This window comes from Clupea harengus, chromosome 1 (assembly GCF_900700415.2).
Source record: "Clupea harengus chromosome 1, Ch_v2.0.2, whole genome shotgun sequence".
NCBI classification, from domain to species: Eukaryota; Metazoa; Chordata; class Actinopteri; order Clupeiformes; family Clupeidae; genus Clupea; species Clupea harengus.
In genome coordinates this window covers 23,873,630-23,886,965 of record NC_045152.1, presented here as the reverse complement: position 1 = coordinate 23,886,965, position 13,336 = coordinate 23,873,630, and the positions used below count along the sequence as shown (strand labels likewise).

At 43.5% G+C, this 13,336-nt stretch overlaps 1 protein-coding gene across 3 annotated transcripts; it reads left to right on the top strand.

Moving 5' to 3' along the window:
* The first annotated feature begins 708 nt into the window (after positions 1-708).
* triobpb (TRIO and F-actin binding protein b) lies at positions 709-12,978 on the top strand. Of its 3 annotated transcripts, none has more exons than XM_031572367.2 (13): positions 709-1,092; positions 2,680-2,736; positions 3,208-3,276; positions 3,441-3,530; positions 3,855-3,964; positions 4,540-4,984; positions 6,299-6,593; positions 6,949-7,060; positions 8,561-8,720; positions 8,955-9,068; positions 9,382-9,468; positions 9,735-9,925; positions 11,889-12,978. In XM_031572367.2, the coding sequence occupies exons 1-12, from the start codon at positions 1,087-1,089 to the stop codon at positions 9,894-9,896; spliced, it is 1,707 nt and encodes a 568-aa protein (XP_031428227.1). In that variant the 5' UTR covers positions 709-1,086; the 3' UTR covers positions 9,897-9,925; positions 11,889-12,978. The 3 variants fall into 3 exon arrangements, with proteins under 3 accessions (XP_031428227.1, XP_031428232.1, XP_031428241.1); XM_031572372.1 differs by having other exon boundaries at positions 710-1,092; positions 4,540-4,981; XM_031572381.2 differs by having other exon boundaries at positions 717-795; positions 2,704-2,736.
* Positions 12,979-13,336: the final 358 nt, after the last annotated feature.

The following is a 13,336-nucleotide window of genomic DNA, read 5'->3' as shown; positions in this document are numbered from 1 at the left end:
AAAGTATTTAGAATACTTTGCTGTATCTTATATCCACCTGACATGTGTGATTATGTCTTAACACAGAGGAAGTCCCAGGGGAGGCCTTCTGTGTACTTCTCACCAAGTGTGGAAAGTGCTGAGGAGTCTCCATTTGAACAGGCATGTATATGCACACCATTAAAGGCATATTTAAGTGCATATTATTATATATTACAGCTCTTTTCCTATGGTCCTTTTTATGTATCATAGAACACCAAATGCATGGTTGAGGCAATTATATACAATGTTATAACCTTAGGCTAGTTATCAGTTCACTTACATTTCTGCTAAATATAATTCAGAGACGAACGGAACAAAACAACCGTTAACTGTGACACATAGACCAACTCTAGCTTGTCTCAAGTCCTATGGGATGAGTGTCTCTGTTGCACCCTGTGAATGCTGAATGAGAGTGCGCATTGTCAAATGTGGGCTGCCAGGACACGCATTCCAAATTCCTGGGATCAGAACCAAAAAAGCGAGGAGGATTTCACCTTGTCAGCAAAAATAAATAAAAACAAACAAAAATGACTTAGCCGGAACCATTTCTGTTATGCTTTCTCGTCATTTATTTTTGTTTAGAATAGTTACACAGTTGTTTATGTCGTTTTTGTGGTAATTATTCAAGTATCTAAAATAATGTAACACCTGATTGGTTTGTGATTACTTGCCCAAACTACGACTGGAGACACGCCCAGGAAGTAGCTTACGAAATAGTGCGAGGGTTACAGTGGATCTAACAAGAGGAGTTGAGAAATCGATGGATTAAAATTGGCATGCTATGCTTTTTTCTTTAAATTATAATTTAGGATAGGCTACTTGAGAGAGCATTCTAACACAGAAAATCATAATGTTTGGAAATGGCGGGAGTCTTTAATTGTGTAGCTAATTTGAGATTAACCCAGCAGTACACGCTTTAGCCAGAAAAAAATCAACAGGTATCGTTAGCCAATAGATTGCTCTCGTGTTTACTTAACGCTGGCCCTCGATACCAAATGGGAATACGTTGCTAATATTTCACTTTTCTTCACTCTTCCTTTCAACTAACTTTCGGATTTACCAAATATGACGGTAAGTTTGCTATTTCGATAGCTACTAACCGAGGGTGGACTGTCTCCTTTGCTGTTTGAAAAGCAGGATAATGGAGTAGTTCATTATTCAACGTTTCAAAGTTGAATCGAAATTAAGCTAATGTTTTTGTGTGGTGATGGTTTGTCGCTCATGTGCTTTCCTGTAGCTGTGTAGTTGCATGCATATTTTAATAAATATATTTTATGTTTTGAGTGGTTTCCATGTTTGGTGGGATAATAGCCTACAACTTGTGGCAGGGCAAGTCGTGTTATTGACGCAACAAGAGTATGTGGGTTAATCAGCAAAGGTATGCGAATTGTTTAATCATAGGTAATTTGAGTTGTTTACCACCATTATTCATACTCACAACTCGGACGGGACGATTTTCTTATTCGGAGTGCGAATTTAGCCTCCTAAAACTCTGTTAAAACGCCCATCATTTCTACATCGTATATTCTAAAATGTGATGATCGCATTGGTCGAGACACAAGGTATCCATTTTTTTGCACTAGTAGTCTGGTAAGGGCAACAATTTGTGTGTGTGTGTATCCAATGATCTGATAATACGTGTCAATAGTGTTCGTTGTCGTCGCCTTATAATGCTATCTGTTTCCGAAAACTGCCATGTTGCCGTGCTTAGCTGCCATTTCTGATCAATCGGTTCAGGGGAAATGTGATGTGGGCAAGTGGGAGTTTATAAAGTTTCCAGTGAATCTTGGCGATTCGTCAGGTCTCTTGTCGCTGCCCCCATACACAACAAACGTGTCAGAAAAACACTTACTCGGTTTATGTTTTTCAGGTAAAAGAATGTGAAGAGTGGGGGTTGAGAGTCGGGGGGGGGGGGGGGGGACAAGATGAGGAATGCGGATTATAAGAAGTTTCCTAATCTTAATTCTCTATCAAAGTCTGAAAGTAGGTCTACTTAATGCAACCTGGTGTACCTGTAGCGGCCCGTTTCTGTTTGCCCCTCTTGGTGGTGTTTTGACAGGCGTTTGTAAGGCAGAGGGTGTGGTTAGAGAAGAGGCAATGGCTGGAATGATCTGAGAGAAGGGACAGCAAGCTTATATCGTCAGTCTTTCTTCTTGGCCATCCCCACAAAGTTAACAGCAAATCCCTCAGACAGATGATATTGCCTGTTTCTGTTAAGTGCCTTCAAAAGTAGGAGAAGAGCCTGTTGAATTGTTTAAATTCATCTGCCTCTTAACCCTGGTGGTTAACATTTCTGATCATGAAAGGGTTGTTGTTGCTGATGGCATCATGTATCCTTCCGAGACACAGAGTTCTGACTAGTGTTGTACATTGTTGTGCATGAATACATGCTGTGTTCAGCACTCCGGATACACTTGGTCTCTCTCTCTCTCCTGCTTCCTGACACTGTTCACACCTCACAGTTTCGTTTTGCCAGCACATACACACACTTTCACAAGTGCTCACAGCTGTGCATGTTTTTGTTTGGGTTGTTTTGATGTTCTTGAAGTGGTATCTGTCTGCCTCAGTTTGACATTTAAGAATTTTAGACTGATATTGGTATGTCTTTATGTATTTTTTTTAATGTTTTAAACTAAAAACCTCTCTCTCCTCCCACAGCCTGACCTCCTGAATTTCAAAAAGGGATGGATGTCAAAATTGGATGAAAATGGAGAGGTACTGATTGACACTGTCTACCTTTCAGTCTCTTCTCTATTCAACTATACTTCTTTTCCTTTTGTCCCATGCTTTTTGCCCATGCTTTCTAGTTCTCCTCTCTTCTCCTCCATCTCCCATTGCTGGAATTGAGAAGGGGTGTTGGTAAAATGATAGGCTTGGGCTCTCCTTGCATCTTCCTTGATGCCGCCTGTAGTGTTACTCCTACACAGGAGTAAGATGTTCAGCCCTGTTGCTGTGAGTGACTCATGTGTGTCATCTGGTGGATGTGTCTTAACAACTCTAAATGTTTTCCCTGAAAAACCTCCTTAGATTTTAAGTGTGGTCTGCTCATCACAGCGACTAGTTATACGGAGGAAGGAACTGATTAGGCACATAGTCTGAAATGCATTGCTACTATTAGTCCATCAGCAGAACTGTGATTGTGAAGAGCTGCTGGTTCAACTGCTGTGTGTTTCTTTGTGTCCACAGTGGAAGAAACACTGGTTTGTCTTGACTGACGCTGGCCTGAGGTACTATAGAGATTCTGGAGCAGAAGAGGTAGGATGTCCACCACTGTGTTGTTACCTGAATTCCTTTGGTCTGGAGAATGCTATTTGCCACGTCTTATGGCCTTAACACTGACAATTGAGATGTTTAGTGGCTAGCATGGGCTATAATTGAAGTCTATGTACTATAATATGCCATATTGTGCTTACATGCAGAAAGATGACCTGGATGGGGATATTGACCTGAAGTCCTGTGTAAAAGTGTCCGAGTATGACGTGGAGAAGAATTATGGTTTCCAGATTCACGTGAGGACACTTATCTTATTTCTTCATTTGTTTTGTATGAGAAAATATGAATAAATTAACGTATGAAGTTAAATGCAGTATCAAGACGCTTGCAGTACAGTTCGATGTGTTGAGTCATGTAAAATAAAAAGTGTCTTTAGAATGACTGACTGGTAAATGTAATTGTTCTTTCTTTTATTTAACAAGCCCTCTTTTTTCTCGAATATCCACTCCACCACCAATCCTCTCCCCCATCCTTCTTCCCACTTTCCTTCCTCGTCTGGACTCCACCTCCCTTCCCTGTTCTCCTCCCCCGTGATCTCCTTGATCTCCTTGTCCTGGCAGACACGAGAGGCAGTGTTCACATTGTCAGCCATGACGGCTGGGATCAGGAGGAATTGGATCGAGGTCCTGAGGAAGAGTGTGCGGCCTAGTAGCTCACCTGACCTCACACAGTGAGTCTTTACATTTACCTTTCCAGCTATTCACATTGGCCTTCGAAGGTATTTCTTTGGGCTCCCATTCTTTGCCATGCCTTTTTCTGCCACTAGTAATTTTTTTCAAGAACACTTCTTTTTATCTTCTTGATACTTTCCTGCACCCTCCCTCAATCTCTGTTCCCTTATTTAGGATACATTTTCCTTGTTCTCCTCTTTCCTCACCTCATTCACCACATTCTTCTTAATTTTAGTGCTCATCTTAAAGTAGTTGTTCAAGTGTTTGTGCGATTTAGCTCTCCCACGCAATACTTTTGTTTTCAGAGTCAGAATTCAGTGAGAAAGTATTCAATTATGACGTTATGTTCACAACGTGATATGTTTTATCACCACAGACATAGCTCTTGGTAGCACACAGAAGGATCAGTTTAATATTTAGTAACTAATGGCCATTCCCTGTAATGATTTTCTCCTTCACTGTGCAGGAATAACAACCCTTGCTGCATGGTGACTCACCTGTCTGTGTTTGTGCAAGCAGTGAGTGTGCACACCTCACTGTTATTTCTTCTCCCTCTGTCTTTTGCGTTTCCCAGACTTCCTGACAGCAACAGTGATAAGGAAAACTCTCACTCGCGCTCCCTGTCGTCAGCACGTCGCCACCTTTCCCACTCCCACACTGACGGAGGGTCCTCTGGCTCCACCCACCGCCGGTTTGACTATGTGGAGCTGTCTCCAGTGGCCACGCCCACCAACCCGGGATCGACCACCCAGAGAGAGGCTGGTGAGGGTCAGGTGCGGGAAAGCGGCTCTTGGCGGGAAGAGGAGCAGACCAGGGAGGCCACCAGCCAATGGGAGGCCGTGCTGTCACGGAAAGGCCCGGGCCAGGGTGGCGACAGCAGGCAGAGTATCGAGCAGGACATCGAGAGGAAGTGGGCGGAGTTTGAGCGGCTGCCGCTGAAGGAGATGAGATCGTTGCCGGCGACGGGGTCACGGTCGACTTCAGGACAGATGGCCAACGAGGCGCTACAGAGGGAGGTAGTGCGTGAAGATGATTTTTTCAATTTGCTAATGCAAATTAACAAATTCATCTGCTAGTTTGAAAGCAAAGCGTGTCAATTTAGAATTACTAACCTGAGGATGTTCATATAACCATTGCTCCCCGAAAGAAGGGGAAAGGGCAAACCACACATGTGGGGATGTGTGTCTCTGGGTGGATGTGTCTCTCTGGGTGGATGTGTCACTGGGTGGATGTGTGTCTCTGGGTGGATGTGTCACTGGGTGGATGTGTGTCTCTGGGTGGATGTGTCACTGGGTGGATGTGTGTCTCTGGGTGGATGTGTCACTGGGTGGATGTGTGTCTCTGGGTGGATGTATCCAGGATGCAGTCCCTCCATGTCTTTGTTGCACCTTTAGACTGACTGAAAGGGAGCTTGGGTGATGTGTGCTTGTTGTTGGGTACTCCCAAGCAGTGTGTTCCTACATTTGAAACAATAGTAGATGAGATTCATGGTCAGAGAATGTCTCACCAGTTTAATGTTGCTAGTAGGTTAAACTCAATGCTGTGAGATTCCCCTCATGTGAGTGTCCATGTTAATTAGCAGTCTGGGTTTTCCCTGTCATAGAAAGGGTAAGGTGTTTTTGCGGAGTGCCCAAAGTGCTCAAAGCCGAATGAACACAAAAGCACATTTGCAGAGCTTCGGACCTGAATGAATGCAACAACTATGGAGAGGCGGTTCGATATCAAACTGGCAGCCGTCCCTCGTGTGTGTCCATTTAGACAGTTAGCAGGAATTGTTACGTTGTGTTTGTGAGTAGGCGAAGGTGCAGCACTACCCTCCCAATACTTCATAACGTCAGCACCTAAAGTCACAAAATCACTTTTAATGATCAAAACCAGTAAATTATAGATTATTAATTATAAAACAAAACAATACACACGTTGGGACGGTTTGAGGAGTGGGCTATGTTGGGATGGTTTTTGGGACGTCGCTGAAAGAAGTTAAATTGGAGCATAGTTAATTTAGTATCTTATTCATATTAAAACTAGTATGAATAATAATAATAATGTTCGCATAAATAACGTATCCTTACAGCACCTAAGCCCTCTGAAAACCCAGGGAAAACCCTGGCAGTAGACTGTTGGCATGTAGCAAACCAAACCCTTTGTGTGTTGGTGGGGGACTGGGAGGATGGTGATAAAACCTAATCTGAATGCACAAGGGGCCCCTTTGACTGAACATACAATCACATGCGCTTTCCTTGCTTTGCACTGATGTATCAGCACATAGGCTAGACCCTCTCCAGCAGAGTGCTTTACCATAGTATCTCCCTGCTTCCTTTCTCCCCTCTCAGGTGGCGTCTCTGAGGCAACAGCTGGAGCATTTGAAGAAGGGGGGCGAGGGAGGGGGTGGAAGAGGAGGAGGGAGTGGGGGTAAGGAGGAGAGAGGAGGAGGAGGGGGAGGAGGCGGCGGCGGCGGCGGGGGTGAGTGTGGGCCACTGGCACCGTGTGGGCGAAGCCTGCGATCGATGGAGCTGGCCCACCGGCATGCCCTGGAGGAGCTGCAGAGGCAACATGCACGGGAGAAGCAGGAGCTGCAACAGGAGAGGGACCGGCTGCTCCAGGAGGAGACCCAGGCAACTGAAAAAGGTAGCCAGACCGACCACGTGCCAAAGTTCTGCGACGACCCCATGATCACTGCATCATTTGTAGTCTCATATGACACTGATCTGTACATGGCCTACAATATCTGACAAAATCAAGTGAAACTTGATGCAATGAGCAGTTAGCCTGAGTAGTTAGCATGGATAACCAACAGAAGCACTGGACCAAAACCTTTAAATACAGTTAGGATGGATAACCAACAGAAGCACTGGACCAACACCTTTAGATACAATGTCTGGCTGCTGGTTCACAGGGCCTCTTGCCGTAATAATGAGGGATGACTATTCTACTTGGTGCATACAACTAACCCTGTGTCTTGGCTTCCCTTTAATCTCATCAGCGATGGAGGTCATGAAGAAGGCCCACAGAGAGGAGTTGGAGCGTGAGCTGGAAAAGGCTCGCAGGCTGGGCTCTGGTGGGACAGACAGGCAGTCCTTGAGCACACAGCAGCGGTCAGTGGCCACACAGCTCTCACACAGCACACACTGCCCTTTTGAAAACCCCCTGTCTTTCCTTGTTTATTTAACACCTGTCACATTTCTCACTACACCCCCCCCCCACACACACACTGATTCACAATCTCTCTCTCTCACACACACACACAACCTTCAAAGGTTTCAGTCAACAATCTGGGTTGTCTAACACTATCAGTATTCCCAGCTGTGGCCAGATTTGCCATTTCACGAGTTTGAGTTGATGTACAGTGAAGACAGTGGCTCCAGCCTTTATACACGCATACATATAACCACACACGCAAGGCCAATGAAGGCTTTGAGACTTAAATTACGTTGCAGCCTCAGCCATAAAGACTTCTTTCTCATGAAAGGTCATTATAGCAGTGGTGATGCACTCCCGCCATTGTCCGTGGATTACCTCACAAGCCTTGCAGACCTCAGCGGGAGTGCTTCCAGTGTTGTAGCCCCAGGTCTATACGTCATTTAGGTGTTGATGGTACTGGGACATGAAACGGTTCTTGTCCCAGCAGTCATGTATTGTACACAGAAAGGTGGCAGGTATGTTAGCGATTCACATGCTGTACGTTAGTCATTGCTGTTGTAGCTAGTAGGGGTTCGGAAACACCCGTCTGTGAATTTCTGTATTCATATACAGTTAATTTGTGTTTGTGCACACTAGGTAAAGCCATGTGGGTGTATGTGTAAAGTTCTGCTTGTGTGTATTGTATTGCTCAGGTAGTACATGTAGGTTGATAAAGGCATATACTGTAGCAATGTTTTATGTGTTTTTGGCCTTGGACTGAGATGGTTACATTTTCCTTGAAGCCTCTTGGCTGTAAGAGCAAGAATGCAACATCAAATTAAGAACATTAAAACAAATAAAATGCCCGGTGTTGCAGATATCACACAAACAATCTTTTGTCTGTGTGATATCTGCAACACCGGCCATTTTATAGTATTTAACCAAAATTGGCCAGAGGTGTTGTGCAATCATAGAATAACTAGCCTACTTCAAAATCGAATTATCCTTGAACATTTATAGGGACCTTGTTTAGTTTAAGAAATTCTGTGAGAGAATGTAATTACATTACAAGTCATTGGCACATGTAAAACCGTGGCTTTGCTATTTTCTGCACAATAAGTGGTTTTCCAAATAAAGGTCACGTGCGTCTGGTAGATTAAGCTGCCTTAATGGAATTTGATTAAGCTCAAATTGGAACTTTTTAAAGGCAAATAAAGATAAGGGGATATTTGTTTGCCTTTATCTTTTAGTGACAACAGAAAAGTGGTGATATCCCATGTCGCTGTCAGTGATTTGGGGTCTTTACAACCAGCTCTCACTCCTAAACGTATAGCCCTGTATCTGATCTGTTTTCAGTGCGAGTGTGCGTGAGTGTGAGTGTGTGTGTGTGTGTGTCTGTGTGTGTGTGTGTATGCGTACGCGTGTGTACCAGCCTGTGTTTTTCATTTGCTCCTTTGCCTGTGACTGTCCCTCAGGGCGGAGACTGCAGCGCTCCAACGGGAGCTGCAGGGCCTCTCGGAGCGCTACTCCCAGAAGTGCCTGGAGCTGAACCGCGTCAAGCACAGCGGCCAGGAGCGCGAGCGGGATGTCAGCCACAGAGAGCGAGACATGGAGCTGCTCAAGCAGGAGAACCAGGTGAACAGTAATAACAAGAATTGTTTTTCTTTTTAAATAATTAAATGTGCAATGTTATGTCGCCGTACTTATGGTAAGTTCTAATTTACTGCGGGCTGTGAATCTCAACTGGCACCGTGGGCAGAGACCTGTGATGCGTAGCTGACACTGCACCATGGCAACTCTGCAAGTCTAGCTTTCCCCACTCAGCCGGTCTTGGCTGACCCTGTACGTATGTGCACTCTGCCCTCTCAGGACCTGCAGGCACGCCTCATGGAGGAGATCAACCGCATGCGCTCCTTCGTCACAGGTCAGGGGTTGGAGGGCATCGCAGACTGCAACAGAGAAAGGAAAGCCTGTGAGCTGGAGGTAGGAGTTACAAAAAAAGAGCAGAAGTTAAGCATCACTGTTGCAAAGTACTAACTTCAACACTTCCCCACCTAGCACCAGAGCTGTTGTGATGAGAGAGCGATAAGGTGGTTTCATGAGCACATATTTTCATGTGGTTTTGAAAACCGCTTTTTAACCATTCTATATCTACATACCTCTTCCAGTTCAATGTATGCCATACTAGTTCCAGTGCTTTTAGAATGATGATGGAGACATTATTGTTGCTTTCTTGGAAAGGGATTATGTTTGTTAATCTGTTATTAAAGTTTCTTATCAATCTGTTTACGTATAGGTGCTCCTGAGAGTAAAGGAAAGCGAGGTGCAGTACTTGCACAAGGAGATAAGCTGCCTGAGGAATGAACTGCAGTGTCTTAACTTGGTACTGATTCTCTCTTTCTCTCCCTTTCTCTATCTGTGTGTGTGTGTGTACATGTGCGTGCACTTGCACATCTGTCTTTGTTTGTGTGTTTTGTGTGTGTGTGTGTGCGTGCGCGTGCGTGCACGTGCACATCTGTGTTTGTTTGTGGTAAATATCAGTGGTGTGCTATCAAGAGAGAGGAGAGCAGTTGACATGAAACAACTGAAACATCTCCCAGCATAAGCACTACTACATCCTAACAGTTCTGTGAACTTGCTGCTCCCTAGGAGAAGCACTCTGCTTGTGAGCGCTATAAGGAGGTGCTCGAGGAGCTGAGCGGCATGAAGAGCAGGAGTGAGCGGGAGATCCAGAGCCTCCGGGAGCACCTGAAGCTGGCCATGGCTGCCCTGCAAGAGGGCCAGCGGCTGGGCAACAGCCTGGAGCACTGATGCCCTGAAACTCCTCTATAACAGGCTGGGTATGTTTCTTCCAAAGTTCTTATGGACTTTATCCAAACCAAATAAAACATCCTCTGTGTTTCTTTCTGAGGCTGTTATGAGGGAAGTAAAATGATGGTGCTGACGGTTTAAGTTACTGCATAGTCATTGAATGATTGGGTGACATTTGGAAAGGAAATCTGTGTTAAGTATCGTGCAGTGTGTATTATTAACTGCATTATTAACCCCGCAGCAGTTGTGTCCTTGGCAACTGTAACTACAATAACTACATTTAATATATAATATATATATACAGCTTATTGTACATTTAATATATATATATATATACAGCCATCAAGTGCCATCAAAAACATTTATTTGGCTTAAAGGTCCAGTCCTTGAATACAATCTATTACACATTTCCTCAATTTCAGTGAAATTCTCCTTGTGTGAAATGAATCACGTTACTTCAGGTTCACGGAGGGGAGTTGCCATTTGACTGGCTGTTGAGTTAAGCCTCTTCTTTTGCCAGAATCGAGGACTGCACGTTTAACCATACTATGTCGAATATCACTCTCTGCATGCATGAGTAACCATAGCCTAAGTTCTCTGTGCACACTCCACGTGTTGGCGCTGCAAGCAGTTACAAGTCACAATGCCACAAGCTATGCCACAAACCACAACTTCCCCTCGTTCTGTCATCATCTCATCTACTGCAGAGATGGCTAGAACTTTGACAGGAAAAGGTGGAGTTCATGCAGTCATTTACGTATAAATAAAAAGTGTCACTTGTTAATTTATGTACTAGCGGTTGCATCTTGTGTGCTTAAAACATATGACTAAAACAGTAGGGGTGTGGCGGGAAAACACATTTCACATATCTTGGTTTTGTGGTCACGGTTTGGTACGATTCTTTGCCCTCCAGTCTGTTTTAGTCTTGTTCTGCTAATCAACACAGTCAGGTGATTCAGTCATAGTCATTGAAGTGTGTACACAGACATATCTGACTTCAGTTGAACAATGTCGGCATACAGTTTGACAAAAATCGTTCATTGTGCTTGACCAATGACTGTAAACAATATGGCCAGCGGGGCTCCATGCCCTTCCATTCTAAATATATATACTACTGTATATAAAGAAAACGCCCTCCGCCATATTGTCAAATTTGGAGCCAGAGTTTGCGAAGTAGGGAATTTTTTCCGTTATCTGGAGCCAGAGTCTGCGCAGTAGAGACGAGAGTCATAGTCAGGTACACCTACTAATGTGGTTGGCCCACCCCTTGTCCCAATACCAAGGTCCAATATGTCGCAGTCTTTGCTTTTTTACAGCCATTGATTACAGTAATCTAGCCTCTATTCCAGTACAGAATGCTTCAGCAGTGCAGCGTAAGTTAATAACTCATGATTTGAGACGTATGGCACTGTAAACTAACTAATCTACTTATAAAAGCCATAATGTTATTGGTAGTGTATGTGTTCACTGACGAACAAACAAAGTATGTGGTGGAAATGATCAAACGAATATGATCACATTCTCAAATTCTCTTTATTAGGCTACTTCTATCCAGAGCGCATAAATAGTTTCAGCTGGAGATATTTCACTATCAGATGTGTTTAGGAAGGACATTTATCACATGAACTGGAAATTTGCTGACATTGATGTGACTAATGTTACCCATTCATAGTAGCTACTGGTGTGGAATGCTCTAGCATGGAGAGGAAAATGCTTAATGTAAGAACGCAATGCAGGCTGTCAATTTGTCAACCACTCTATTGCCAAGAGTATCCACGCCTTCTTACGATACAGTAGATACTGGTGCACTCTCAAAACTTTCCGGGGAAAATGCGCACTTCCGTGTTCCGTGTGTGCGAGTAGTAACATTAAACAGACTATTTTGACAGTAATTGTTTGGATCACGGGGCATACTGAACCGAACAGTTCAGGAGGAATACACGAACTGTTAGACCTCTATAAAACAGCCATCTTTATTTTTGTTTCTTGCAGTCAAGAGCATGCTGTTTAAAGGAGGACTTAAAGCCTTGAGGACATCATTTCATGGCGATGCGGATGTTGCAAGTGCCTTTGCTTTCCAGTCAAATCAGCCACTCAGCTGCAAAGACTTGTCAGCCGATCAGTCACACACTGGGTTGCCCAAATATGCACTTTTAAAAAAGTTTTTTTTGTGTGTGTGTGTGTGTGTGTGTGTGTGTGTGTGTGCACGCGCGTACATGTGAATGCTTGCCCGCATTTGCACGTGTAAGAGAGAAAGTATGGGAGCAATAACGTTGGTCTGAGTCTGAACTCCTATATGGCACAAGTGACCTACAAACTGGACTATTCTAGATTTCCCCCATGTCCCCATCTGAATTGACTGGATGCTGTTCTAGCTGTGTATGATAGTCAGAGGACCAAAAGATTTTAAGATTCTGTACATGTTTTTCTCTGTGAAAACAACTCTCACAAAACATCCCCTTGACATTATTTCCAGACTTGTCTGAAAGCCATTTCCATCAAAAATAGTTGCTGAGACTTTCTTTTTAAGAGCTGTATTTAGGGCCTACGTTCACTTCCGATGGTAAGAATAGCTGAAAACAGGACCGTTGCAGTACCAGCTCACTCTGTCATGCTTTCATGCAGGGTTTCCTCAGATGAAGTGACTTCCTTCTAAATAATTGCCTGAGAAGCCAAATACAGACATTTATGTCAAGACGTATAACCCCCTTTGCTTATTTATGTGCTGTTTTTGAACTTTTGTAGATCAGTATGTACTTTTTTGTGCAGGTAATGGTCTATGGTTTGTTTTAGTCATTTGATGTCAAAGGTCCACATTTCAGGCAGAGGTAGAGCATGCAGTGGTGAACATTTACAACATGTTGCCAGACCTTCCTTTGCCTCGGGATATTGTGTGTCGGTGTAAGTTGTGTGTGCCACAACAAGCTAGTGTTGCTTCAATGAGCCAATATTTTATGTTTTTAAAATGTTTTTTTTTTCTGATCTAGTTAGCTGTCTTTTTGAAATTTTCATATTTAATGTAGGGTGAAAGAGTCCTGTAACATACCAGCATTTTACAATAAATGAACAGGATTTGTCTCCATTTCTCTTTCTTTAATTTCTTTAAAATTCCCATATATTATTATGTGGATGTCTGTAGTCTAGAACTTATTTATAGGATTAAAGGGATTTAACATTAATTTTATAACGATGGTTTACTTTTTATTTAATAAAGCACACAATATATCCTAATGCAAAATAGACCTTGGTCTGTTTCATCAATTTTAGGCTGTAAGACATGCATGTTATCTAAAAACTGTTCCAGACCAACCTGGTAGCCTTTAACTAAGTACGCTCTGGACACACAAACACCTCGAAAGGTAGGCTATATGCTTACGAATGACTTAGCGGAGGCTCTGGTAAATGATGCCCAGATCAAACTCAAAACTCAAATGTATTTA